This window comes from Bombus pascuorum, chromosome 10 (genome assembly GCF_905332965.1).
Source record: "Bombus pascuorum chromosome 10, iyBomPasc1.1, whole genome shotgun sequence".
In the NCBI taxonomy this organism is placed as follows: Eukaryota; Metazoa; Arthropoda; class Insecta; order Hymenoptera; family Apidae; genus Bombus; species Bombus pascuorum.
In genome coordinates, this window is record NC_083497.1 from 14,337,464 (window position 1) to 14,364,908 (window position 27,445).

The window sequence follows — 27,445 nt, forward strand, 5'->3', positions numbered from 1 at the left end:
GTTCTTCCTCTTGGTTGCCTTAGTGGGCACAGCCTGCCAACAAAAGTCACATGTGCCTGCTGCACGATTCCCCTCGTACACGCGGCTCTCGTTTCTTCTTCCTTTAAATCCCATCTGCGTCCAATTTTCCTGTTTCTTCGAAGACGCGGCCGGTTAACACCGGTACCGGAGCTTCGCCTCGTGGAGAAGCTCGCGTCATTCGGATCTTGCGAGAGCCTATTACGCTCGAGCCTGATTAGTCCAACGGCGCTGCCTTTCCTTTTTTAATCTTACGTCTGATGTTTCGCCAGATTTACACGGTGTCAAAAATATGCTAAGAAAATTGCGCCTCTTGTGCCATTCTCGGTTATTTTCCACGATTCGCATGCAAGTACACATTTTGGTATTTTTTCGTCTTATGCGGATGTGTCTCGACTGTGCCCTTTAAATTTCACTGTCCAACACGAATTTTGTTCCGCAATATTCGTCAGGTATACGAATCCGTAAGCGGAATTGCTGCATCAGTCTTTTCGAAAACGTGAATTTTTCCAGAAACACTGGACTTTGTACAAAAATTAGGTATCGCGTGAAAACTGAAGGTTTATTTTTTGGACAAGTTATCGGAAGAAAAACTTTCCGTATCGTTCCGTTCTTTCAAAATTCTTGCAAACACAAAAGGAGGAAGAACGCAATCTGAATTAAAGATCCATATAACGGCCAAGAGATTTCGAAGCGGCAACTTTCAAGAATCAACGTACCCATTTACATCGAAGAGCGTTCGATGAATTATTGAAACGATAGATTTGAAGAAAAAAAAAAAAAAAAAGGGAAAGAAGACGAAGAAAAAGAAAGGGAAAGAGGAGAAGAAGGAAAATGTGGAACAAGAACGTCTCGTCGTTCGTTCGTTTCCCATGACGATGTCGTCGGGCAATTAGATTTAGTGCTTCTTGCTCGTACTCCATTTTCTTTTGTTTCTGCATTCTAGAATTCTTCTTTTCTCTCGCATCCTTGTACACGCACACGGATGGAAAGAATGCTCACGCGACCGAACGAAAGGGCGCACAGTTTCGTTTATTCTCATTGAAACTTTCCAAGCACATTCCCATTTGTCTCCTCGCATTCTTTCGTCTCCTCTTTTTCTTCCGCCCTTCTCTCTACCTCTCTACACCCCTTTTCCCCAATTCCGCCATCGCTTGTACCTTTTTCCATGTAACGATGAATCTCGGATTGTTATCAAGCTACGAGGGCTCTTTAATTTTTCGCTCGAAACGCTGTTAATTTTAAGCTCGAAACCTTCGCGTACAAAGAACCTATTTTTTCGTTATTTCTATGGTCATATTTGAAACTGGTAGCAAAATTCTAGAAATTCTCCTTTCATAACGATACAGAGAATTCTCTTCGAGTTCCTCTAGAAATAATAAGGTTTTTAGCTTTGTTATCGAAGATGGTACGCGATCTACCTTCGATGCGCTTCTTGGTATTTCAAACAGCGTATAATTTGCATAACGCTAAATAAATAACGTGGAAATAAAAATTAGTCTCGTTAAATTCTTAGATCGACGTCTCGATCAATTCGAAAGATACGACTCGAACGAGATCTCATAGTTGGTGGTAAAAACGCGCCGTCGATAATAGTTCAAGATATTTATCATATTTAACGACTTGCCATACTGTCTTTGAGAGACTGACAGATCAATACACGCTTTCAAACACATCGTTCCGTTACCTCGAACATTGACACAACAACAATAACCTATCGATAACTGATCCTAATTCGCTCGAAAAGGACGATAATAACGGTGTCTTGAAGCTCCTATATCAGTTTTCGTAAGCTACACCATTGAATACAAGTATCAAACGAACTTTATATTCATCTAAACCGAATAGCAGTTATTCGAACGGATAATCGACCGTAATGGAATTACATACTACCGAGCACGATCCAGCGTGAATAATTTACAGGATCTCTAATACCGTCATGGATCGCTGATGGGCTGATGTAATAAATTAAATTAGAAGCAGACACTACGGGGATTCACGCCTATGCCACGCCTCCGTGACACGAGACGCTAACATATATAAATCACGGGAAAACGATGATTTATGTTCCTACGACGATCGTTAAAAATGCCTTGGGAAAGTAGCGTGTCCTCTTTGAAACTCGAGGAGGTCGATAAATCTCGTCCAGCTCGTACTACATAAGTGTAATTACGAAGCACATAAATTTTTATACCGTTAAGAGCTTGTTTCAGACATCATTCGCACCTCTCTACGAACAGTCTATGAGATAATCGATTAAACGAAGAACATTTACTAGGAGTAAATTTTCTCGCAAAAAGATCGATGAATATATGAAAGAAAATAGAACTTTTCTTCCAGGTTCTTCGTCGACGAATCTTACGGCATATAGAACGAAGAAGCAGAATTCGATAAAGGTCGACTGAGAAAAAATTACGTATCGTTAGTATTTAATGGATTAAACCGGATTCGTCCCTGGATACGTTATTCGTTTTTTCCCTTTCGATATTTCTATTTCGTTACGCCGCTTAACGCACCCAGAAGCAATCGCTCTACCATCGAAGGAAACAATTTGTCTTTTATCTTGCAACAGCGTAATTTGTACGATCTGTTTGACGCTGTTCGATTAATTCCACGATTTTTAATCCATTTTCGTTCCCTATCGGTAGTATCGAAAATTCCATAGTTCACCCTTTGTTAATGGCAGTGTATTCAGACTGCCGCTTTTGGAAGCTACGCGTGCGTTAAACGGTCACGCGGAAGTCCCATACATATTAAACGATCGTGTGATTACGAATGTTTGCTTAAACCCTTCCGTGCTGATGTCGGTGGCGCCGCTACTGACCCCCTTTTCACTAGTTTTCTCCTTGTTCGTCTTTTTTTTCCGGCTTCCTGTCACATTTTGTGTGTATATATATATATCCAAACAAACACCTCACGGCGCGGCGTCTGGTTATGGACAGAGACAACTAGATAAAGTGGCAACGAAGTTATTTCAGAGCATCCGACGTGACATTTTTAACCGTGTATGCCATTTCTGTCATTTCTGTCTTCCCATTCCATCTTTTCTTCCCCTTTGTTTCGTTGCAAATTTCTATACAATATAAAGCACGGCAAACTCAGATTCAAGCCTATTTACGACATACTCGAAAACACAAACGTTCTCTTTTATTTTTCTATTTTTTTCTCGCTTTTCTCTTCTCCGTTTCGACGTTTATTCTTTCCTCTCGTCATTTTGCTGTCATTCAGACTCTCCTCCTGATTCACCCTGATCCCCGTTCGTTCACGCAAACACGCATCCACGCATACCAAATGAAAGCGCACTCTGTCTCCCTTCGTTCGCTGGCACGTTCATAATCGCTCTCGTCATCGCATGATTCCGGCTGCATTACTTCGAAGAAAGACCGCTTTCACAAACGCTGCCAAACTGCCTGCGGTCGTTAGCCTTTATGATGCACGGGGCTCAACAATTCGGCGTCTATCGATCGACCATAGCTTCGTTTCTTCCCGATCGCCGACGTTGTCGCCGACCTCGTCCGAGGCGAAACTCAATTTTATGACCACTGCTCGTCAAATCGATTAATACGCTAAATTCCTAACAAATATTTCGCTAGCATAAAGATAACGACACTCTATCGCACGTTGCTATTCAGAGACAATTGTTCGTATCGTAACAGGTAAGAATAAATGAATTGCTGTTTCGCGTTAACTCTCAACCGGTACCGTTCGATTATAGCCGATTATGACGATTTCAATTAGATTCGTTTTTCATCAGTTAGTACATGATACGAGTTTCCTCTCTCTTATCGAAAGTTGGGGTATCGTATCTAAAATTCCTTATTTCTAATTTACCGAATTTCCATGACTTGGAAATGTTATATAACCTGCGAAGAAGAGACAGGTTTTTCAAGTTAATAAAAACATCGAACGTATTAGTTTCTCTATAGAATTTCACGAACGTAATTTTATATGATCCTTATTAGTACGCGTGAGAAGATATTAGTACGGAGGTGATGTAAAGTGTGCCAATTACACAAGATACGGTTGGATCGAATCTCCTACCATGTTACACGTAATCGGAAACAAGCTGGCCTGGATCTTTTTACACCATCAATTACACAATTCGATTCACTTGCGCGTTATTAATACTATTATTCCATGTGCGCTCTAAGCGCCTCGTAAAAGTAATGTTTCCTATTCGCAACTATTCTCCCATCTTTTATCACGATCCTTTGGTTTTTGTCATATCGCTAATCGGCGAATAGAAATCATCTTAACTCGAACTTCATTTTCCAAAAATAGAGATCACTAAATCACGACGGCTAAGCTAGCGAATTTCCAGTAACCGTTCGATTAAACATTCAACGATAATATATCATGGCTCGCGAAACGAAGAGAGTAGGTCATCGCGTGGCTGGCTCTGATCGCGCTAATGAAAATCGCGAACCTAATTAAATTCAAAAGGCGAATTTCTCTTTTGGAACAGCACCGGAGTAACCATAGAACGAAACCAACGATTAATCGAACAATCGATTGTTACGATCGGTAAAAAGAGTTTCCGTTCGAGTTTCGAGTGACTTGGATCGAATCGAACGATGAATCGTACCGGATCGAGGAAACGAATCTTTGGTTGGGCGGAGGGAATCCTCGAGGTGGAAAGCAGCTTATTGACGCGTGCATTTGCAACTGGAGACACTCAGGTGTTGCGGCCACGGCGAACGAGCGACCGTGCGTGGCTGTGCGGATGGTACAGGCCGACAGAAAGGAGCCAAGCCAAGAAGGAAGACGTCGATGTAATGGTGAAACTATCTTGGGTTTATGCTCCGGTCACTGACATCCAACCGTAACGCTATACTCTCCGCTGCTGGACACCGAGTTTGCCCTCTGACAAACTGCGTCTGCAGATGGCGGATCTCTCTTTCGTGTTACCATCTTCCAGGCTGCCACGGACACCAAATAACCATCAGATATATATATAGTATACATAGAAAAATACCAACTTCCTGAAATCTGCTGGGTGCGTGGAAATTGACCACTCTATCTCTTCGGCTTGGAGCATGGAATCGGTCAGGTTTGACCTTAACGGATAGAGCAACGGAAGAACAGGAACGCACAAGACCGAAAAACCTTTATAACGTGAACATTTGGCAAATTAGAGTTATACGATGACTCACCAAATTATTTCAATACCTGCTACAAAAACGTCTTACGAATACGTTACGCGCGTCTTACACAACATTTTGAAATCTCATTAGCACTGCGATGAGCCGTGATTATGTCCATAATGGTTATTTATGAATGTCTTTTTCTGTTCCAGGAAGCGTTTAATGAAAATCCGATTTCCGCGAACAACAAGCGATTTATCGAACAAATACGACAGATAGAAATCGCTATATAATAATAATAATATACATATACATATACATATAAGTATCGTCGTCCCGGAATTTTAAATAAAATTTTCATCTTCTCTAAACTCGGTGTGAAGATGTTTTATCAAATGTTCAAACTCTGAAGTTGCAAGGTAAATTGCTAATTACTTTCCCGTGGAAATTCCCATCGTCGCGAAAGTGGAAGATTAATAACCATCGATTAATTTGAAATTAGATTGATCTTTAACAGGCTTTCGGATACATTTAAGTTGCTGTTAGACGCACTTATATGGGTAGCTGTTACTACGGCACAGCATAAACTGTGGTAATCGGTTTAGGGGCCCTCGCTCACGGTCGATCAGGTATTTAGCAAAGTGTATGTAACGATGGGATTACGTATGATTCTGACACACGAGAAACAGAACAGTTACAATGTTTTTACATCGTCTTATCGAAAAGAAGCGTTTGTTGAAAATCTGATTACTCCAAGCTGACTCGTTCAATTTTACAATCGAACGCTCGATTAAGAATAAAAGTTGCAATCGATTTCAATCGAAAAAGACATAGAAAGACTCTTCGTAAACTTGGTAGCTATTTCTAGCGATAACGCGGTAATACCACGATCAAACATTCGGACCACCGTTTTATCGATCATCGAGCTCACCGTTTCAAACACAATGAACTCCTTAAAAAAGTCTTAAAAACGATTAGAGTCCGTTCTGTTAGAATCCGTTCGTTGACCCCGTCACCCTATGAATTATTTGCGGCCTGAATGGAATCTATTGGTAAATATCACGCGTCTTTTCAATTCTGTTTCAGCCGAACCACGAACAATGGAGATTCGAGTGTCGTCTCTCGAGGCAAAGGGAGAAAGAGCGAATAGTAGGATGAAACATGGTGCGGTCTTGATTCCTTGGCTGCCACTGCTGAGTGCGGAGCTTCGCAGAGTTCTCTCCGCGCTCTTCACTTCTTTCTTTCCCTTCGATTCTCTCCTTCACTATCCGACAGCCTATTTTTCCGCAACTTCTGATGGCTCTCGAGGTCCCTGTCTTACCGGTAACTCATTCCCTCGGATCTACTACTCTCTCGATGAAGAATCTCTGCGCCTCTATTTTCCAGTGTCCTCGTGGCGGCGCTATTGCGTAAAATCGGAGAAGAGGTAGCGCGTTCCTCGCCCGGAGCAACGTGACAACGGAAAGAAGAAACACTCGAGCATGCCCCGCCACTGTAAAATTCGAACGTTACGGTCGGGCCTGACTCTTTGCTCTGCCCGTACTTTTCCTTCTGGGTGAGCAAAGTTTCAGGTGTGTCCGTGACAGTCTATCGTCGCAGCGTGTGATTTCTTTCCTCGGCCTATGGATCCATCATAGTCGATGCAACGAATAACCAACAATAACGATCTCCGGTCGAGCGTCGGCATTGAAAAACTGCCATCGACTGGAAAACCTCCAAACTATTCTAAAGTCCACCGTATCTAGTGATAAATCGCGTCGTAAAGTTCGTTGTATAACGATGAGAATATTTCTTGTATTGGCTCGCGAAGCCATATACAAATATGTACCGGAACGAACAATCGATTCGTGTTTTTTTAACAAAAGCTATACCGTTTTCATTTTCAAAAAAAAAAAAAAGATCCGTGATCAACGAATTACGTTTCATATGTTTATTATAAATATTACACGCGAGAGACGCGAATCGGTTTTCAAGATTAAAAGAGTTTGAAACGGCGAAATTTCTGAAAGCAATACGTAGGTATCTATCTATATCGGAATGAACCGTTTTCAAAGTATCGATGCCAGAGATTCGATAAAGCGTGCGAAAGCTAACATTTCCTTGAAAAAAGTTGATTTACGAGGGTAAGCAGGGCGAAGTACGCGATAAATACCTAGGTGGAAATCAAGCATCCTCGACAGTACTCTTACGCCTGAAATTTGCTTTTTACCTGGCCCTCGTGCTCTCTTACTTTGAGAAAATAAAGGTGAGCAAAGTTTCAGGTGTGTGAGTGCGTCGGAATCAACAAGTAAACTCGAATGGTAAGACCTTAGAATAAAATTGGGAATTGCGCTGCTTCCATGGATCTCTTGTAGACAAAAGTTGGGATCGTATCAAAAGGAGAAATTATATTCGCCCAATTTTCGTTACATCGTGAACACGATTAAAGAAATTATTATATATGTATATTATATTTCTGAATCATTCATGTACATTTTGTGATTCAAATAAAATATCAATCCGCTTAACCTCTAATCGAAAAGAAATAGAAACTTTTCCTAATCACAAATTTATTTCTTTTGAAAATTTGAGAATTTCAGTGCTGCGATAAACGACTCGGAAGAAAGTTAACCTTGTGGAATAAAAAACTTTGTCGATGTCGCAAACGATGCGTCTAAGAATTGGTCTAAAATTAGCAATGAAATTAGGCAGGCCTTGGAAAGACTAATAAATCAACCGAAGCGTTACGATCTGGTTTCCGTCACTGTCAGGCTTCCTCCTATATATGTAAATCAATAACCAACTGGTTTAAAGCCGATATGGTTGAGAGAATCCAATTTCACACATTTAAACTTTTATATTTAAAATTATATTCCATCGCGTGTAAATAACGAGTCTTTAATTCGTTCATTCTTGTATGCGAAAACCAAGCAGATATTGTACGATAAAAGGTAACTGAAAGAACTATTAAAAAATTAAGAAAACAATCTGTCCAAATTATTTAAGTTGTAATAATATCCCTAACTTTATATCCCGAAAACTGTTAATGCTTACACCTGTACACGCGCGAATCCCATTCCTAACATTTTCACGAAATAAATAAAAATTATCTATCACAAACGAACCAATTATTAACGCGAAAGTAAAGACGTGGACGAGCAAATTAAAATTTGCGAACCCTACTCGAATTAAGTTATCGCCATCCGCTACTTAAGAACCGATTACCAAACGAATTACTTATCCAATAATATTTAATCGTCTTCGGTAAAGTAATAACGACAAGGGACAACGATAATCCCACGAATTATTTCCATTTAAATACGAGTTTACCCCAGGCAGTTAATTCATCAAAAGCGTCCCATCGCCGAAAGGGGAGCGCGCAAGAAGTTATTAGGTTTATGCTCGGCCTTTAACTTTCACCGTTCAAAACTAGAAAAGCAACGAATCGTAGTGGCGAAGGACGAGTTTTAGAATTTTAGAATTTTAGAATTTCATGCGAAGAAATCACGTTTTTAACGATTACTATAGCAAGGTATTACATCGATACCGCTGTTATACCGACGATAACTTGGCAAGTTCGTTATTACCAAAAGTTTCTATCATATCGCCGCTAATAATATTGCAGGCATCGAGTTTAAACCGTTAACACGTCGACCAGCCGCTATCCTGCATTCGAAATGTATTATTCGCGATAAGAACAAGCCGAATTATCGTACTTTGTACAAGAACCAGACATTGGATAAGTTGTGTGTGTGTTATCTGCTTACGTTCTTTATTACACTTTTTCAACGGCGTAGATTAATTGGAAAAGTTGCTATCCGATAGTTGAATTCTTTCTGCCGACAACGTTCGCCGCGAATGAACAAGGGAAATTATTTCTATGCCGTAAATGAACACGGAACGTAAAAATGACGGTATTGGCAACATATAAGAGGTATATTAGTTTCGAAAGAAACGCTTAAATAACGATAACAACGATATCGGCTCCTTCTCCTACAAACGTATTGAAAACCGAATAATAGATATTTATTCATTGGCGACTATACGTTCTCTATTTTTTTACAGCTTTAGCGTCAAACCGCGTTCCCATTCGTCCTCACGTTCGTGAGTTAAACGTATGGCGTATGGAGATAAACGCTTAACCCGGAATCGAACAATACAATTCGACGTAAACGGATCCTCATACGTGATTCCTACGAAAATATACATGTTTTTATTCGTTTGTCAAACGCAACCCGTGGAAAACAAAGCTATAGGTGGTAATCGATGCGGATACGCGTACATATGTAGTTGTGGATAGAATGATTATAGATTGTCGTGGAAATAGAGAAGATCACGATCGTAACCGGAGAAATAACGCCACAGGTCGACCTTCGTAAGAGAGAAATTAGTTTAAAATTCTGTTTAGGTTAACATCTCGGAGATTGGGAAAAACTATAGTGGTCGGTCGTTGCGTAGGTGATTGGTGAAACGACAAACCTGAAGCGAATATACAGAAGTAACGTGGTAAGCTTTGCGCAATATCTTGTCAGGACAGAATGGATATCTCTTGCGCAATATCTATAAATAAACTAGTCCATAGACAGACCATAATAACGAACCTTTGCATTGCACGGGACAGGAATAATAAATCTCCTTTTAGATTGGCAAATTTGCAACAATATGCTTCATTGCCGAGACCCGGCCGTTTCTTCCGTGCGTTTCACGGTTTATCGTGGATAATTTGTCGACTGGTTCTCGCGGCACGGAATATATAAATCTATCCTCTATCGACTCTCCCACCTGCGTCATTTGTAACCGAGTTCGTAAATTGAGAAATTTCTATCTTCGATCAGATTCTACTTTTTAATTGATAGTACTCAATGTGAAATACACGTGAAATAATAACGTTAAAAGTACCAAATACAAAATTACTTACGTTCTTGGCTTTGAAGCATCATTAAAGTCCTTTCCAGGTTACAGGAAGAAGAGAAACGAATGAAAAACCTTCAACAAAATATGGGTTATTATAATCTGTTTCGTGAAACAGCGATGGTTGTTTAGGAAATTTGAGATAATGAAATATAAGATTCTATAAAAATTTGGAATTTTAATAATAGTAAAAAAAAAAGATTCTAACGAACTCCAATCTCTATGAAACTGGAACATCGAAATTGAAAATTTAGAAGACTCATATATATATAGAAACCTTTTACGAATTAGATTCGATATTACGATTATGGTGATATTTGAAACCAATTTGAAAATGTACGTACATATTTAGTGCAAGTAAATATTTCGTACAGACGAAACAAATATTTACACGGCCAATTGCCCATTACATTAATAAACTTCAACATTTAACGGAGCCATCTTTAACACTCGTTATGTGTTTAAGATGGCTGTTCATACCCCGTATTAACTTTCTAGTAAATATATATTTACAGTAGATATCTTGTAACTTTTATACATTGTACATTTTCAAATTGCTCCTAAATTTGATCAACGTAACCACTAATAGTCATGTCTCATTACTGAGTCATTGCAGTGCTAATACACGATACATATAATATATATAAAAGTTTTCTTCGGTAAGTATTTTAATTTGAAATACTCTTGTCAGCCATTGTATATGGAAGTTATACATACGTATATTTGCTCTTAACCAACTTTAGCGATCGGATTAGATATACATACGTGTCTATATGACAACTCTTCTAAATAATGCTCATTGTTCTAATCGTAGACGAATTCGACGATATGAAAACAAATGTAAAAGCTATTGATCGGATTCTTTACCTGTTAACCTCTAGATGAAACGTTTACGCTTCTTCTTCCTGCGCTTCCCACCTAAAACTGACACTTCCACGATACGATAGATCGATCGGAAGAAATTATGCATGCATATCGATTATGATTTACTATCGTAATATATATTTGCATATTTCGCCGTTCGATCGACATTGTAATCTTTATTTAAGATAAGATCATTGCGCGCACATTTCATACAAAGATACATATCAGATGACACTCAAACGTGGGACACGAAAAAACGTTACATGTCATGACTATTTTGTACTTCATCCCTAGTAAGATCATATACTTGGACAACTTTTAAAAGTCGTTCCACCATGACCGCAGTTTCTTCGATGAACATGGGATACCATCTAACAGCGAATAGGTGGAACTAATCGCTTCGTGTCCATATAAAAGACACATACGTGTGTACACAAGTATAAATTTCTTACATTCACACGTTTGAGCATTTTACGCGCGTATGCATTTCAAACTTTCCACTTTCAGTTATTCACATACGACTTTAATCATAGTTTCAAGTGTAGTTTGCGCGGAATTAAATATTATTCGTGCGAGTGCTTCGTTCTATTCGATAGAATTCGCAAATCTTTAAATTTACATGCATTTCGTGTATTTGTTATTTGTGCATTCGTTACTATCGTGTATTATTTTTATATACATTTGTAATTAACCTTTTTCGGAAATGAAAAGTTGATCGAAACTTTCATTTCATTATTTGAACTTTGATCATCCTACGTATATAAGCTTGATACATTCATGCAATATATATTGATACTGTTACAATTAAAATAAGAGAAATAACAATGTAATATTACAATGTATTGCTATATACTTTATCATTCGCTTTAAAACGATCTTTTACTATTCTAACGGCTGATATATCAAGACTTTGTACAAATGATTCCATCATTCGAGCGAACGCGAGGTCTTTCCTTTTACAATCTGTTCGTCGTTCTTTTCATCAAGTTAGTATACAACCAATAGTCTAGTATACAACAAATCAAGATATTCTGTCTGATTTAACGAAGATAGTAAAGTATTTGATTTGTTTTCAGAATCGTTCCATATTTTATATTTCAACACACCGTAGCAATCTGTAAGAGGTAACTTCTTCATACTGTCTGGTGGTATGTTTGGTTGTGGCTCCTTTGAATGGTTGGTCTGTTTCTTTGTTCTCAGGAATACCCACGTGTGCTAATATCCAGAGAATTTGCAGTTCATTGTCTCCCATTTGTGAACCGCCGCTACAAATTTCAGGGCGGACGATAATCGCCTCTGTAGGATTTGGCCGTAGCGCTTTGGAATCATCCGCAAAGGTATGTACGTAAGAGAAAAATAATAAATTTATTATGTCTATGAATTCTGTACATGGAGAATTTTAAATAGTTTGGTCAAGTAAACTGTTTATATTCACCTGAGTTGTATGGTGTAATCGTTTTCAAATATATGGGATTTATATTCAGATACATCCGGATGGCACGAACGGTATTGTACTTTATCCATACGTTCGATCCTTCTCAGCAGGCTTTCACAATTATTCTCCTCTTCTTGTCGAATTGGATGTTGTATAAAACAGTTTCCTCCAGTTCTATGTATTCTTGAATGTATTCTGCCACAAGATTGGTTAGGTTATTCAGTGTTTTCCGAGTGTATTTACCATAGAGATATTCGATCCTGTCTCGTAAATGATGGAATTTCAGCTTTTGTCAGGATTGCGTTGTTGGGTGAGATTCTACGTTTATCCCAAGGTTAGTTTGATAACCGTACTTCGGGTTTTTGTCCAAATGTTTCTCTATTGTCTACTGCGAGAATTTTATCAAAACATAGACTCTGAGACATTATAGTCACCTAGCGGTGAAAAGATGGTACTAATGGTATCGGTGATATTAGCTTGGCAAAATACTATTTTGGGCATAGTGCCGCATCTACCAGTGAACTTGCGATACTAATCAGTAGGTAAATTAAAAAGGAATAGAAAATTCGGAATTTAAAGAAATACATATGTTTTTAAGAGTAGAAAAAGTAATAAAATAGGTGAGAAATGGGTCACAGGGTTGGAAAAAATCTAAAACCTATCAAGGTAACGAGTTCGGTACTTTTAATGTTATAATAAAATAAATCAAAATTTGATAATTATTCCGCATCTTTTATTTGGTTGTATACATTTATAGACCCTAATTAGGCGTGAGCTATTTCATTTTCAAGTCGAATTAATAAGTCAATTCTCCAATGGTAAACGTGCCACGATCAATGATGATCTATGTCGTGATTCTCGAGACGTACGTTACAATGGTAGTAATATTTATACATGCATAGAATTGTTTCGCCTATTAAATCGTTTAATCGTTCGGTCGCGTTTTTTCACCGTTCAGTTTTCGATATTTAATATCGGTATTGACGAATGAACGCAACACCCTTTTACCGTGAAAAGTCGATACACTTTTAACGTTTGTGGTATTAATGAAGTCGATAAGTTGACTTTCTACTTGAACGTCGGCAGATCAAAGAGTAGATCGCTTTGAGTTTGTAAAGTAACGCGATCGATATCTGTCCTGTTGGTACAAAAATTCCGCTTCAAACTAAGAAATGACGTCGACGAATTGGTAAAAATTACATTTCTCAAAACGAACTAAGTTCGTATACAAAATACGATTCAAAAAGCTGATATTTTCATTCGTGAAATAACGCGTTGCGTCTCACGATCGTCTTCGGACACAATTACAATCTTTTATTCCAGCTGATCACGCTAATTTTTTTCGTCGTATTAACGAAATGTTGTTTCCAAACTCGTTCGTCGTTTGTGCGCAAAGGGCAAGATAAAAATTTCAGTAACTGACACTGTACTATACCGTAAAACTGTATTTGCTGGTTATTTGCTGCGTAGTTACGCGATATCTTTAACGTTATCATTTGCATAATTTTACACTTCGTAGAATAATCGAGCCTTTTCCGAGACGAAATAGCATGTAGAATAAACCGCACAGACAACTGGTGCCTTCCTTTGTTTTCAAAACCCTGTTTGAATTCGTAATTAAATACTACAGCTTTTAACAAAAATTGTTTCGATAAAATATACAGTATTTTATTTGCTGCTTATAAGAATACCGTTTCGAAAATAGAACAAGATACCGTAAAAAACGGTCCAAAGACATTTTCTTCTAGAAAGCTCCACAATTGTTCATCTCGCGTGAGAAATTTCTTCTGGAAGGCGCATTTCCGATCTTCTTTCCGATTGCTATCTCAGAATGTAGTATATTCGTAAAAATGATATTCGCGATACGCTTAATTGTACGACTCCACGGATATACATATTATTACGGAAAGGATGTTTACGATTTCATGCGTTACACGACCTCCTTTTCAAACACACACGTGTATTTCCTGTATATATATATACAATATCTCATTATCCACTTAACACTTTTATCATTTACTGTATATATATTTATTTATTTATATTTATACGTGTATATAATAGGTATGCGAATATGTATATACAATTATATGTATATATATAAATACATGTATGTGGAAGTCAAAAATTAATAAAGTTAAAAAAATATAATCTTCAAAATAGAAACTATAACCGTCTCTTTCTTCTCAGCTACAGCACTATTGTGTCACTTATAAGTCCCTTATTCTCATACTTCTTTGTTCCTTATTTCTTTGAAAACGCATCAAATATTTCTCTGTCTTTCTCTCTCTCTCTCTCTCTCTCGTTCTCTCTCTTTCTCTCTCTCGCTCTCGCTCTCTATTTTCTCATTTTCTTTGTACGGAATTGCACGTGTACTTACTATTTGCGTGTTCATTGGTTCGAGAACGAAGGAACGTCGACAACCGATTCGCCGTGATCTTTAACAAATCAGTCAATTGCATTCGAAAAAATACAATAAAAGCGACACAGAGAAAATCGCGAACGTTCACCGTTCGCATGTCATCATTTTCTACCGGTGAAATCTTACAAGATCGTTTTCTAGTATACTAGTGTATTAGTATCAAATAATCGATCATATCGCATGATTATGTTTAATTACACATAACACAGGTTTATACAACGCATAACACATCATTCTGTACATTCATCTCAACGAACAAAATGTTTTCCTTGTTAGGCAATTGGTAACTACTGTTACTGGCCTTTCCTGCACCTATTAAAGGCAACTGCATTCGTTTCTTCGTAAATCTTGATGTTGTTCCTCGCGATAAAATAATGGTAACTGAGCAACAGGTTTTATAAAGTCCTCCAGAATTTAATAATCTCTTCGCAGATTTCAAAAACTTTATTTCTTCGTTAGCAACAATTGTAAGCTTTTTTTTCGGATGAATTTTAGTCGAGGAAAATTATTCGACAGTTTACGTTATTCACAAGCACTCGGAAACATTGTAAAACTTAACGATATCTAAAGGAATGTAGCGATTTCGTAGATATAACAGTACGCTATACATATACGTTACGTATTTAAAAAAGAAACGTAGACAATATATATCTGTTAAATAAAACTTGAACGCAATAATTTCTGTTGGTTAGTCGCTTAACATTTGTAATCATTTGAGCTTGTATCGTTAAGTCATTAGTAGCTAGTATCGTTTAATCGAAACGCGTTTAAACGTAGAAATCAATTTCTCAAATAACAACTAACATTTTATGCTCTGTGTATTGCTTTAAAAATACTGAACGACGTTGTTTGTAAAGATCGCACAAAAATTGGCGTGAAAAACATTGCGTTCGATTGTCTCCTAAATTTTGTTAAAGATGTCGCTTTGCGGCCATCGCTATTTAATTACACATAGAAATACATTTCACTAATGAAAGTCTTTACACCCGTAGGGAAAATGTATAACGCTAAAAACGCAGTTTCTCCGTTAATATCAATATCAAATAACGCAATTTGCGAGACAATTCGATCAATCGTTAATCATCCACGATGACAAAGAGTAATTAGTAGCTCGTAATTTTAACTCGCAACTTCCAATATTACCTAATATATTCATTAAAATATGAATATATCTGGAAAATATGCGCTTGAAACTACGTACAGTCTTCTTACGCAATTTTTATGCACCTAGCACACATGTTTTTCGTTTTAAATTAATACAATACTTTTTCTCGTTACGAAGCTGTCTTTCGTAATACATGGAAGATATCCGAACATGTTAGTAACTAAATAAGTACCGAATAAAAATACGGAAACAAATCTTTAAACGAGTCGATCGCTATAATTTATATTATATATGGGTGAAGAGAAATCTTTAACGAAACACGCAACTTGCGTTATGAACCGGGACGAAGAAAGGTAAATCGAATGTTACTCATTGAATCGTACAATGAAATAGAGAAATAAAATATTGAACGTAAATTGTATACATGATTTTCTAAATTTTTCAGAAAATAGTTGCGCACAAGATTGCCTCTGTACGTTTCGATTCTCTTGATGTTTTGTTCGAACGGAAATCGAAGCGAATCGTGGAATAACGTACGTTAATTCGAGAAACTTAATTTTCAATCTTCCGTAGTAGTAAGTTTATAGCGATCGTAGACGAAGCAACATATTTTCGAAGCACATCGGTGCTAGAAAATTTCAAGGTGCGATTCTTAATGACATTTCAAGAAAATCGGCCAGATATTTGTAATATTTTATGGCCATATACAGCAGCATATTGTGTACTGTATGCACAGTGTAGAAAGTTTAGCAAATACATAGTGTGACCGAATTAAGGAGACCACCGACGTTAACGTTTGATATTCGTTTCGACGCGTCTGTCGTTAATATCGATTGCTTTTTAAAGGCGTAACACGTCCAAGTATATGTCGGAAATGTCAACTGGAAACTCACTTGCAAATTATCAGACTGTCTCGGTCGGAATTTCCGATAATCGCAAGACCCTACGATCTTTCTACCACATTTTCTACTTCGCTTTTATAAAACCCTTAAACAAGTTTTTACTTTCGAGATGACGTATTTATGTATTCTCAGGTTAATTTCGTTTAAAATCCGCTACGGGGATGACCAAACGTTTAATTTCACTTTCTCTAATAAAATATACCTGTTCGGTCGATCGTGATCGATAAGCGAAACAAATAGTATAGAAAGATTGCTCGTTTCTCTAACGATTCCGTCATTCATCTGTTTTTTTAAAAACTGTCTCCTTAATCGGTCATCGAGGTACGTAACTTTGTTTTTCACTTATATATATATATATATATAGATAGATTTGTTTCTTTAGTAGCTCTTTTGTAGGAAAGAGCTGGAAAATTCTCTGATAAATTTACGACTCTCAACACGTACAGGGGATATGCAAGATACTTTGTAAAAAATCATCAGAACTTCCTGATATTGTGAGATTAGTTTCCGTACGATTCACTAATGTAATAGAATAGCCAGGAAGTATCTACATACTGGTAATCAAACGGAGCCCTTCCGTCGTCGAAGAAAAATTCTCGTTTGAACGATATTTCTCAGTCGTTTCCACGATTTTTAAATTCACGATCATATTATTCGAAAAAAGATGCATCTAACACGTCATGGTCCGACCAAGTACATATTAATTACGTACTATGTTTGGTAATTATAAATTTGTCAATTTAAATTAATCGACTCGTCGTACCAGATATTATAATATATTCAAATATCGAAGAATTATCCAATGGAAGATAACGTCTCGATTTAAGAGAAAAGATGAGTAGTTTGAACTTCGTTTTTATTTCATGCATGGGAATTTGGGGCAGCAAGATGGAAATGCTAAAACAAAATTGCTCTAGAATACTATGTTTATTGATTTTGTATCTACAAAAAATATCATATATAATATCAATACCTGTTTATCGAAACACGTTAAAATAAACTTCCAAAACTTAACTTCCAAAAAGATACAAAAATATAATTTTAAAAGTAGCGACAACGCCCTACTGACGGGGAAAGGTTGTACGCATCTATTTGTACATATCCATTGTTGTTAGACCAAATGGTAGGCCCGTTTCATTTAAATAAAACACTAATTTTTCTTTATTATATGTGTAACGTGTGCGTATGGTTTATGATCGTAGATGTATGTTCCAGTTATGATCTTGTATGTGTATATATGTATATATATGGATTTTACTACATTTTGTAATACTGTACGGTGGTATTATATGTACTATACATATGTACTATATGTATAATGGTGGTGTGTGGTATTTGTGTGAAAACAGAACATCGTAATCCCGTAGAGAAAGCAATAAAGATTTAGGCAGAAAGAATTACCAACACTTCCTCTTGTTCGATCGAAAACACAATAGGGAAAGGTCCAAAATTGTCTTCAACGTCTGTTGAGAATTTTTTCGTTAGAGAGCCAACTTCTTCTCCGATGTAGTTTTAGGAACATCAAAGGATAGAATTGCTTTACGATAGCCCATTTTTTTGTACAACAACGTTGCTTCAACGACTCTCCGCATAGATTCTTCGGTCCAACATTGTCACTCTGTTTTTCTCCTGTACGTCCATATTATCTAAAAATGATCGTTCATGGAAATGTCCCCATCTTGCTCCGAATGTTGCATCCAGACTAATCGAACGACAATGCTTTTATTTGCTTGCGAATAACATCCATAAACACACAAATAAATATTTGAAAAAATTGCCCAACTCGTAGTATTAAAGATATAATATGGTTGAGAATCGTTACTTACCTACTCATGTTGAAAATATGGTAGAAAATAAGGTCACAATCGTTAGAAAGAAAAAAATCATCACTAAGCGCACAAAGACGCTATAAACTATTGAATGGAACTATTTGTCTCGTACAAAATTCACCTGTTTCTTTCGTTTGCATATTCATAAATGAACGAACAAACGCATACGCCGTCTTTTCATTTACAATTTTTATGAAACATCCAATCATCAGCGAAGAACGATTCCTTTCCCAAACTTTTTTTCGAGGAATTGTTTTATATCCAGCAGGATGTCACGGCACGAATAAAATATAGTATAGACACAAGCGTATTAATATTAATATGGTATATGTATCGATATACATACATATGAAATAGAAAAAGGTATCAAGTGGAATCAGTAGCAATGAAAATAACTTTCGAAAAAGTATACTACGTCTTTATAAATTATATAATAGAAACATTTCGAAGACTATCATCGCGAGTCGATGATCGTAAGTAGTTTGCAGTGTCAGACAAAATTCGGCGAAAATTAATCGGACCACAACACGCTAGCGCAACCTAGCAATAGGATAAGACTGCGAACACGCGAAAGCCGCGTCGTTCCTTTCAGTCGTTTTTACACGTTACGTCTCAATTGTATTTGCAGGAAGAAGAAGGTATACCGACGAAAAATGTCCATCTAGCCGACCTTCGAAAGCTGGCTATCTTTCGAACCATCTTCTTCGCAGAGATGCTAGATCGAACATATCGGAATCAATGAAAATTCACTTTTCACGTCTAGGTATGTACAAATTATAAGACAGAAACATCGCTAGGGTATTTCCGGAAATATCGCGAATTTTATAATGTTCGACGATATGAACGATTTTTAGCTGGAATTATTTCCTATGAAAAATAAATCCTTGGTAGGAATTACGTGACTCGCGTTCAGAAAATTTTACGTTTGTTAAAATATCACCGAGATCGATTCTCCGCGAACGACTATAACCAAGTAAGTAAAATCCTAGTAACGAAGAGAACGATAATTATTCGATCGGTCAATTCCTTAAAACGGGACTATCAGCGCTCGATTAAACGAACCCGAAAAATATTAACCGGTATTCCCAACATCTCGATGATCGTTCGTTCGGTGTTTCACGCGAAGTACCTAAATCTAAACTGACGTACACGTTGTAAAAATATGCGAATCTTACGAGCTACGTGGCTCTCCCATGGTCGAATCACGATTACTCTTTTTCCTCGGTTTCCTGGCTTTCGGCGCCCAACAAAGTCGATTTGTCCTCCTCCTGTCCCTCCACTTCTGGTTCTTCGACGCTTTGACGCTGGCGTCTCATGACCTTTCGCACGCACAACAGCATAAAGCCGCCGATGCTTGCGAAGACTCCGAACACTGCCAGCATTAGGTAAATCCTTATCGACACCTGGTTTAAGCCCTGTGAAACAACATAACGCCACCGTTTCTTTAATCCGTATCGCTAATAATTCTAATATCGGTTTAAAAAAGTACGACTGCTTTGTGAAACATTTTTAATAGTAAAAATAGCTGAGAGAGACTGACGATCAAATCCCTATCGTAACAAATTTTTCCATCGAAAAGTTGACGAAAGATTAAACGGTATTACTAATGACTGAAAGGGGAGCGTATAAAACCTGAGCTGAACTAGTGAAAGTATTGGATCGCTATTCGATTTCCTTATATCGGATCTAGGTAACGTAAGCTAAGTAGGTGCTTAAAAAGTAAAGGGGATTATATTTCGAGAACATGACCGACAATCGGTAGTTCAAAATTAGCGTCAGGATATTGCAATTAATTAACCAAGATTGCGCGATAAAGTTTAAACGACTAAATGGACACGATGTTTTCGAGAGATGGATGCACGTGTTCGTCAACGATACTCGTTTAAATACTTCTATGACTTCACGTTAAATTTATTCGTCGGAACGACATGAAACTCAATATCGGAAATTTTGACCCAGTTAACTAACTCGGTATGATAATGGTTTTAAGCTTCGTGTCTATTAAATCGACGACTCCCCAATACACGTTCCATGCTTGAGAAGTTGTCGAAGAAAAAAGATAGCTCTGAATACGAATGTCGTTATCCGTTTGTTCAAAATGAAAATCCGTGTCAGCAGATGAAACGTCACACTTTACACCAGAGATTCGATAATTTTAACTAAGAAACTTCCCCCTACATAGGGACATAATCAAACTAGATTTTATTTGGCGTTGTTATTCGCCTTGAAGTATTCTTAACAGAAATTATTCGTCGAAAATCGATATCCAATGGGATTTCCATTGAAATCGAACATTGGTTCCGCGTGTTCCGATAAGAAGATCTTTAGCTCCGAAAAGTGGCGAGGATAACGCGTTTGAAATTCTGTTTCTAAGGGTCGTCCAGCGCTCGAAATAATCTCCTATTTAAATAACGTCTACGTCCCCTTTAAGGAGATACATTTCTCGCAGAATATAATTCAATTTAATCTGCGAAATCGAATATCGTACTCCTTCGGGATTAATTTTTCACAGTTTTCTTTCGCCGCGAACGTGTAATCGCGAAAACCTGTTTTCGACACCGGAATATCGATATTTAATGTCATTAGCGCTAGTCTATATCGGAAAGTACGATCCGATTGGAATATGTCAGGGATAGATGGAAAAATTGCGATCATTGCAATGAAAAACTTTCTATTTAACGTCGTTTCGATCGTGCGTCGACAAACATTATTTCGATAAATATTAAAATTAAGAAATACCTAGATATACATACTTTAAGTAAATTTAATTACTTTTTCGTTTAAAATGAAACTTTTGTCGCGCTATGTTGAAAATGTAACACGTATAGAAGTATATTAAGCAGGTAAATAAGTAGAACGGAATAGTTTTACTTCAGCAAGACAAATATCTCCGTAAAAGAAGAAAAGAATATTCATAAACATCGAAATAAGTGACAGCTGGTTACGTAAATAGAGAGAAAGAGAAACGATTACCCGTCGAGATCGTTTCAGCTGTTCGGATCCTCCATCATTGTTAAGAGTTGAGAGAGGCAAGCGTTATATAATAACCCCTCCCCCTCCCACGAGCTAATGAACCGTCTCATTTCGCGCACAGCTGATTTGCTTCTTTGTGTCTGCTACCTCAACCGGAAGCTGTGATAAACAGGTGCGCGTTATCACTGCGTTAACCGCGTCTGGCGCGATTTATGAAAATTACATAAGGCGATAGTCCGTTGCATCTCGAATCACGATAAACATACTAACATATGAGAGGATTCGAACGGTGTAATCGCCGATAATAAAATTCAAATTAGATTTGATGCGAAATGAAAATTTATAAAATTCGATATTTTTATAAAATTACCTTATGGGCGATTAATTGGTCGAAAATATATTGGTTTAAAGCGGGTTTTACATGATTCAGCGTAGCTAGATACCGATTCGCTTGACATCGAATATAAAATTGTGTTACGACGTAAAACCAACGCTTTATCAATAACTAATTTCCAGCAACTAATTTCAGACGAGCTACAGTTTATTTACACCGATTTCCATCCATGGTGTTAATTATTTCTACGTCGTTAAGGGATGTTCGAACAAAACGAGGCAACCGCTAGAAATGTGCGTTATTACAAATTTCCACGCACTGTCGTATACCGATCCCTGTTTTTCTTTTTTAAAAAACACGCTGCAAAAAGCTCGTTCGAATAATCTGTAGCGGCTAGAGGAACGCCGGTACTCGGTATTCGGTGAGCAAGAAATTAAGAGACAAGAGATAAGATATAACCAACCAGGTTGAAAATAAGTAGAAAGACGAGAACGGCCGAGAAGTAGTCTGTAAAGAAACGATTACGCTGATCTTTCTTCGTATCTCGCGGCCAGAAAAAGGAAAGATAACGGCAGCCTAGCCGAGGAACCGCGGAAGAAGTACATAAATATAAAAGAAACCATGCTGTTAGATTCTCCAACGTGTCCTATCGATCGTCACCGGTGCCATTCCGTTTAGATGTCTTTGCTGCGGCGCGATCAATATTTATACAGAGTATAAATTAACCTTTGGGACCCGTAAAGATGCTCCTAAAATTTTCCATTCGATTCGATGCCACATCTCGTGCCCTGTGTCTCTCAGAGCGATACGCACGAAATCTTGAGCAACCTTATCTCAGATTCCCTTCTACTCGATAGCTGAATCTTTATTACGAATTCTTCTTCCACATCGAAACACATCGAAACGAGAATAAAAATATAACGCAGAAAGAATAAATAATAGGAAAATCCACGCGAGAACATTAAAGCGGAGGCCTTTTCAAGAGACCGGTGTGAAAGTTAACAATGAGCCATAGAGTTCATGTGGTTTTTCGACGTAATCGCCCGCCATTCACCCGATGCTTGTAAATCCCGCAACGGCAAAGTTCTCAACTATTTGGAGCAGAGAGAATATAATAGGTCGTACGGTCTACGAGAGATAAGAAACCGCAAATACGTGTTAGTAGAAATTCGCGTTATCGAGCGACATTCTACCATAATTTAGCAACAATTTTATAGTATCTATGTTGGTAACAAAAAATATGTTGATAAATTTTACGCGTACACGATATTATTAAGAATTTCAAAGTGTTCTACGCGTTACCGTATTGCTTTAAGTTTAACCGTTTCATACCCTTTCGTCAATAATTTTCTAATACTATTTCTTTGTAATGCTAATTCTATAACGCTGTCGAAAACGAGCGACGGCTCGATACTTGCGACCGTATTTGATAGCCGCATCGGAAACTAGTAGCGAGCGCGCAAAGTATGCAGCTCGACCTACTTATTCTCGAAATAACCAGTACTTTTTCACGTGCCATTACTCGTTAACTTACTTGCCGAGACGACTGTACCTTCCATTGAAAGTCGGAGGAGGGGCCGGTGAAGAACCACTTTTGCGGCCAGGGGTTTATCGTTCCCTCTGGCGTCTTGAAGATCAACCCTTCCAGGCTTAGGCCGTGTGCCAGGACGCTCGTAGTGATGTTTCCTTTTTTGTATGACGCTATCCCCGCCTTCATGTACATTTGTGGTATCGTTTCGTTCTCCCTGAGCTTCAAGGTTACCCTTGGCATCTTCGCCTTCCTCGTTGGCGCGCTCGACGTCATCTTGGTCGCTTCACTCGGGGTGCTGGTTAACGTTTTTAAACCGGTCGACCACGTTGTCGGTAGTACATACGTGGTCGTAGTCGTGGACGTGGACGTCTGTTTGACGCTCGTCGTCGATTCCGTCGATGTTTGCGAACGTTGCGTGCTACTCGTTGTGGCATCTGTGAACAAACGGAGCGGACGAAAAAGAACGGTTTTAGAAAAAATTTTTAATATTTAAACAACAACGATTGGTACTTACAGAGAAATTCTAAATTCTATGGAAACATAACGACACACGAACAGACTTTGAAAGTGCCAAAAAGAGAAAAACCAGATGGTACAAGTTTTGGATCTTTCATTGAGTGAGTTTAGTAAGTAGCGTATTTGATGGTGAAAACTAAAAAAATTTATCGCGATGGTAATCGAATATTGGATGGCAATTGAATAACCTTTTATCGGATAGTATTTTTCCAATACCCATTTACAATTAGGGTTAGGCAGAGTAAATGATAACGAATCAACTATACAGGAAACACGAGGATCGTACTCATCGATAATAACAACGAACGATTAGTTTACCGATAAACGTTCATTTCCTCCTAAAGCAACTTATTATCGAACGTTTCGTTATTTAGCAGCAGCAGAAAGATGATTTATGGAAGGGAAAGCCGAGTATGTATTATAATACAATGACCGAAGAAAATCGATAACAGTGGACGCGATAAAAACGATAAATGTCACGCAGTAGAAACAGTTAAGTCTAAATTCCGTGGTGGTCTATTAACGTCGTGTTGCACGGAAATGTTTGTTTCTTTCTTGCTACGGCTCCAGGCTGCCTGTTAAAACATTCGGGCAACTTTTAGGAGGCCGATCGAAAGATAACGTAAGCTACAATTGGCGCTCGGAAGGTGTTGTCAAATTAGCCAGCCTTGCCAATCCAAATTGATCCGAAATTGAAACTTTGTAACTGGATAGGTTAATAGATTTTGCCAACATGTAAATAGAACGCAAGAACCTGCTTGAAGCATAATTGTCGTATATCTATCTTATACATATATCGAGTAATATCACGGAAATTTCATCGTTTCGATCGTTTTAAAATTAAAAAACACTGTTATCGTCTCGATCGTTGTTCGGTTAGAAGTCAACGCTAATACGTGTATTACCGCGTTAATTTTCGACATACTGACTTTTATCGCATAAATTTCGTCGAGCAACTTGATACCTGTGGTAGTGAACTCCTGTGACTCTTGTTCATCTATATTCGACGCCTCCGACAACGTAGTCATCTCGTCTTCGATATCCTGCTTCCTGTAAGCTTCCGTAGATGAAACCGTGGTTGTTACTGGAAGCCTGTTTTTGCTTTTGTTCGCGATGTCTTTCTCCTGACTCCTCGACGAGTTTCTAGCTATCGTGTTGTGCCCAACTCGACCTATAGCCAACACCGTGCTGGTGAACAGTCGCTGGTCGCTCTGGTTCATGAAAAACGGTGCCGACACGCAGGACAGGATGATCAGAATCATCAACGTGCCTATGATGTACTTGATGATCCTCGAGCTCGACTTGTCCGATGTCTGAGGGAACCCGGATGACGAAAACTGGTCCGTTTGCGGTAGGATTGTGTACTGCAGGCTGGCATCGCCTTTTCGTACCGTTTTGTACATAATTAATAAACCTGTTAGAAGAATCCACCCGTGAATCTCTGTGCTGCTTGATAAAAGTTATCTAGGAAATTTTACAATGTCTGATTTTACGATCTCTAAATTGAATATTTTGAATTACGACGAGCGGCTTATCTGTACAGACTTCAAGAGGTAACGTCCTCCGCTTTCCACATTGTTCTATATTAATGAAACGAAGGTAGGTTTGCCCGTCTAAAGACAAAGTGACCGTGATACGCGACCTGTTGAAAGCAGTTTACATCGTAGAATTTACCGTCCGACGAAACCTGGTTCGATCGGAACTCCGTTTTCTTAAACAAGGGCGTAGCGAGGCAACAGAAACTCGATCTGGATAGAAGAAATAGTTTCCATTCGGCTGACAATGTGAAAATCAAATTTGACGGGCCTAAAAGATAAATGTGTTCTACGAAGCAAAGTTGAAACCGCGACAATTTTCCATTCGTCAACTACATTCGGTAGAAATCGTCTTTTAAACAGAGAAACGTAGACGTTTCTTTCCATCCTTCGTTAAAACGCTTTTATTCCCTTGGAAATTATATAAATACCCATTGATCGATTCTTCGAAAAGTTGTTGATAGAAACAAAAAGATCAAAGGTAACAATATCTCCAGTTTTTAAAAACTTTGTTTGAAAAAGCTTGGAAACCGCGTACTAATACATGTTTTCGAGCTAGAATTCATAGTGACCAAGTTATTAAAAAAATGGCGATAAAACGAATGCAAAACATTATAAACTTTTAACAATTTCAAACAGCCCTTTTGTAATTTTATGTAACGTTAACTTAAACTTTAAACTTTAGAAACTGTTTTATTTTAAGGCGCGAGACGAAACGTGTTAAAATCTGAAGCTAAATGAAACGCGTTTAGTAAATAGATAACAAAATTTTGTAGCGGTGTAAGTATCCTTTAGCGAATTTTAAATTTCACAACGACGAGGTAAAAAAGTATGATAACACTAAGGATAAAGGGGGTAAAGGTTAAAGTACCAAAGAAACAACGAAACCTATTATTTAAGACGGATAATATCGAACGATGGATATAAAGTGTGATGCAAAATAACGTTACTGTATTTGTATTATAAATATTTGTAAAAATACAAGATATTAAAATGTAAAATTTCAATTCTCCGTTGTAATGGTTATACTTCGATAGCAACAACGATCCATTTTTTTTTTCTTTTTTTTTTGTCAAAATTCTCAAGGGATTATCGAGCGTGGCTAGAGAAAAGAAAGGACAACAGACGTCGATGTCTTCCGCCGGGAGGAATCGATTCGCGATTTTCCACGGCAAATATTAAATCCTCGGGCAGCCTCGTCAACATCGCATCGGTGGCCCGCGTACGAAGGTTAATACCGCCGAATTCTCGTAACGCGATCGAAAGGGACAAAGAAAAAGAAGAAACGGACAAAAAAGGGACGAGAAAGGAAGAAACGAAAAGATCTTTGGTCGAGAATCGAAATAAAATTTTTCCAAAATGAATAAATTATTCTTTGGTACCGGAACGGGGCAACGACTTTCGCGAAAAGTTAACGAGCAGCGGAACAAAGGCGACGACGTCGATGAAAACAAATGAACCGACGACGATCTTAACGAGGTGCTATTCCTTTGCAAACAAATGGCAAGATTCGAGGAATGTCGTCCATTGGACGAGCAAAAAGATCGCGCAGCGTGTAAATATCGTTGGATAGAAAGCGGAGAAGAACGAACGAAAACGTGCAGATACTCACGATATGTGAACAACCGAAGGGGTTGGTTTTCTCCGTTTGGACTTCCGGCAGCCTGCTCCGTCGGAACGAACGCGACGATCCGGGACGGGCAGAACCTCGCCTGTGAGAGAAATTTTGTTGGAAAATGCGCAGATGCGCCTGGTCAGGGGGTGCTGATGCGGCTGCGCAGTGCGCACACGTCACAGCCAACATCCGGAAGACCGTCGCTATTTCAATGTTTTCGACCGTCGCGTCGACGATCGACGAGGATGCGAGCAACTAGCTTGGGTTCAAGGACGTTGGAGGACGCATCGACCTTGAACTTCTCTCGTTACGTACATCCAGCGATGAATCGTTTATCTTCGATCTTGGATTTTGGATAGAGACCTTTCTTATCTTTATTTACCGGTTGGTGG

General features: G+C 38.1%; 2 protein-coding genes and 2 long non-coding RNA genes across 5 annotated transcripts in view; 1 reads left to right on the top strand and 3 right to left on the bottom strand.

The window, feature by feature from the left end:
* LOC132911118 (uncharacterized) overlaps nucleotides 1–8,068 on the top strand; it is a 164,288-nt gene extending 156,220 nt beyond the window's left edge. For both annotated transcript variants that reach the window (XR_009658910.1, XR_009658909.1), the window contains one exon: nucleotides 6,189–8,068. This is a non-coding gene — a long non-coding RNA (uncharacterized LOC132911118). The remainder of the gene's footprint in view (nucleotides 1–6,188) is intronic.
* Nucleotides 1–10,082, bottom strand: part of LOC132911100 (uncharacterized) — a 131,018-nt gene extending 120,936 nt beyond the window's left edge. The window contains exon 1 of the mRNA XM_060967501.1: nucleotides 10,000–10,082. The gene's annotated coding sequence lies outside the window, so the exon portion shown is untranslated. The remainder of the gene's footprint in view (nucleotides 1–9,999) is intronic.
* Nucleotides 10,083–10,478: 396 nt separating this feature from the next.
* On the bottom strand, nucleotides 10,479–13,560 carry LOC132911120 (uncharacterized). Its single transcript, XR_009658912.1, has 2 exons — nucleotides 12,292–13,560; nucleotides 10,479–12,173 (listed from the first exon to the last, which is right to left on the bottom strand). It is a non-coding gene; the product is annotated as an uncharacterized LOC132911120 (long non-coding RNA).
* Nucleotides 13,561–14,523: 963 nt separating this feature from the next.
* On the bottom strand, nucleotides 14,524–27,178 carry LOC132911095 (uncharacterized). Its single transcript, XM_060967494.1, has 4 exons — nucleotides 27,051–27,178; nucleotides 24,868–25,317; nucleotides 23,391–23,821; nucleotides 14,524–19,964 (listed from the first exon to the last, which is right to left on the bottom strand). The coding sequence occupies exons 2-4, from the start codon at nucleotides 25,304–25,306 to the stop codon at nucleotides 19,758–19,760; spliced, it is 1,077 nt and encodes a 358-aa protein (XP_060823477.1). The 5' UTR covers nucleotides 25,307–25,317; nucleotides 27,051–27,178; the 3' UTR covers nucleotides 14,524–19,757.
* Between the last annotated feature and the right edge of the window lie 267 nt (nucleotides 27,179–27,445).

What these genes read in the sequence shown, in the direction of transcription:
- LOC132911095 (XM_060967494.1), bottom strand. Translation starts at nt 25,306, where the DNA reads ATGTACAAAACGGTACGAAAAGGCGATGCCAGCCTGCAGTACACAATC. An exon ending in ACAGGAGTTCACTACCACAG is followed by an intron (nt 23,822 to 24,867) that starts GTATCAAGTTGC and finishes GTTTGTTCACAG; the next exon opens with ATGCCACAACGAGTAGCACG. An exon ending in AGGTACAGTCGTCTCGGCAA is followed by an intron (nt 19,965 to 23,390) that starts GTAAGTTAACGA and finishes GTTGTTTCACAG; the next exon opens with GGCTTAAACCAGGTGTCGAT.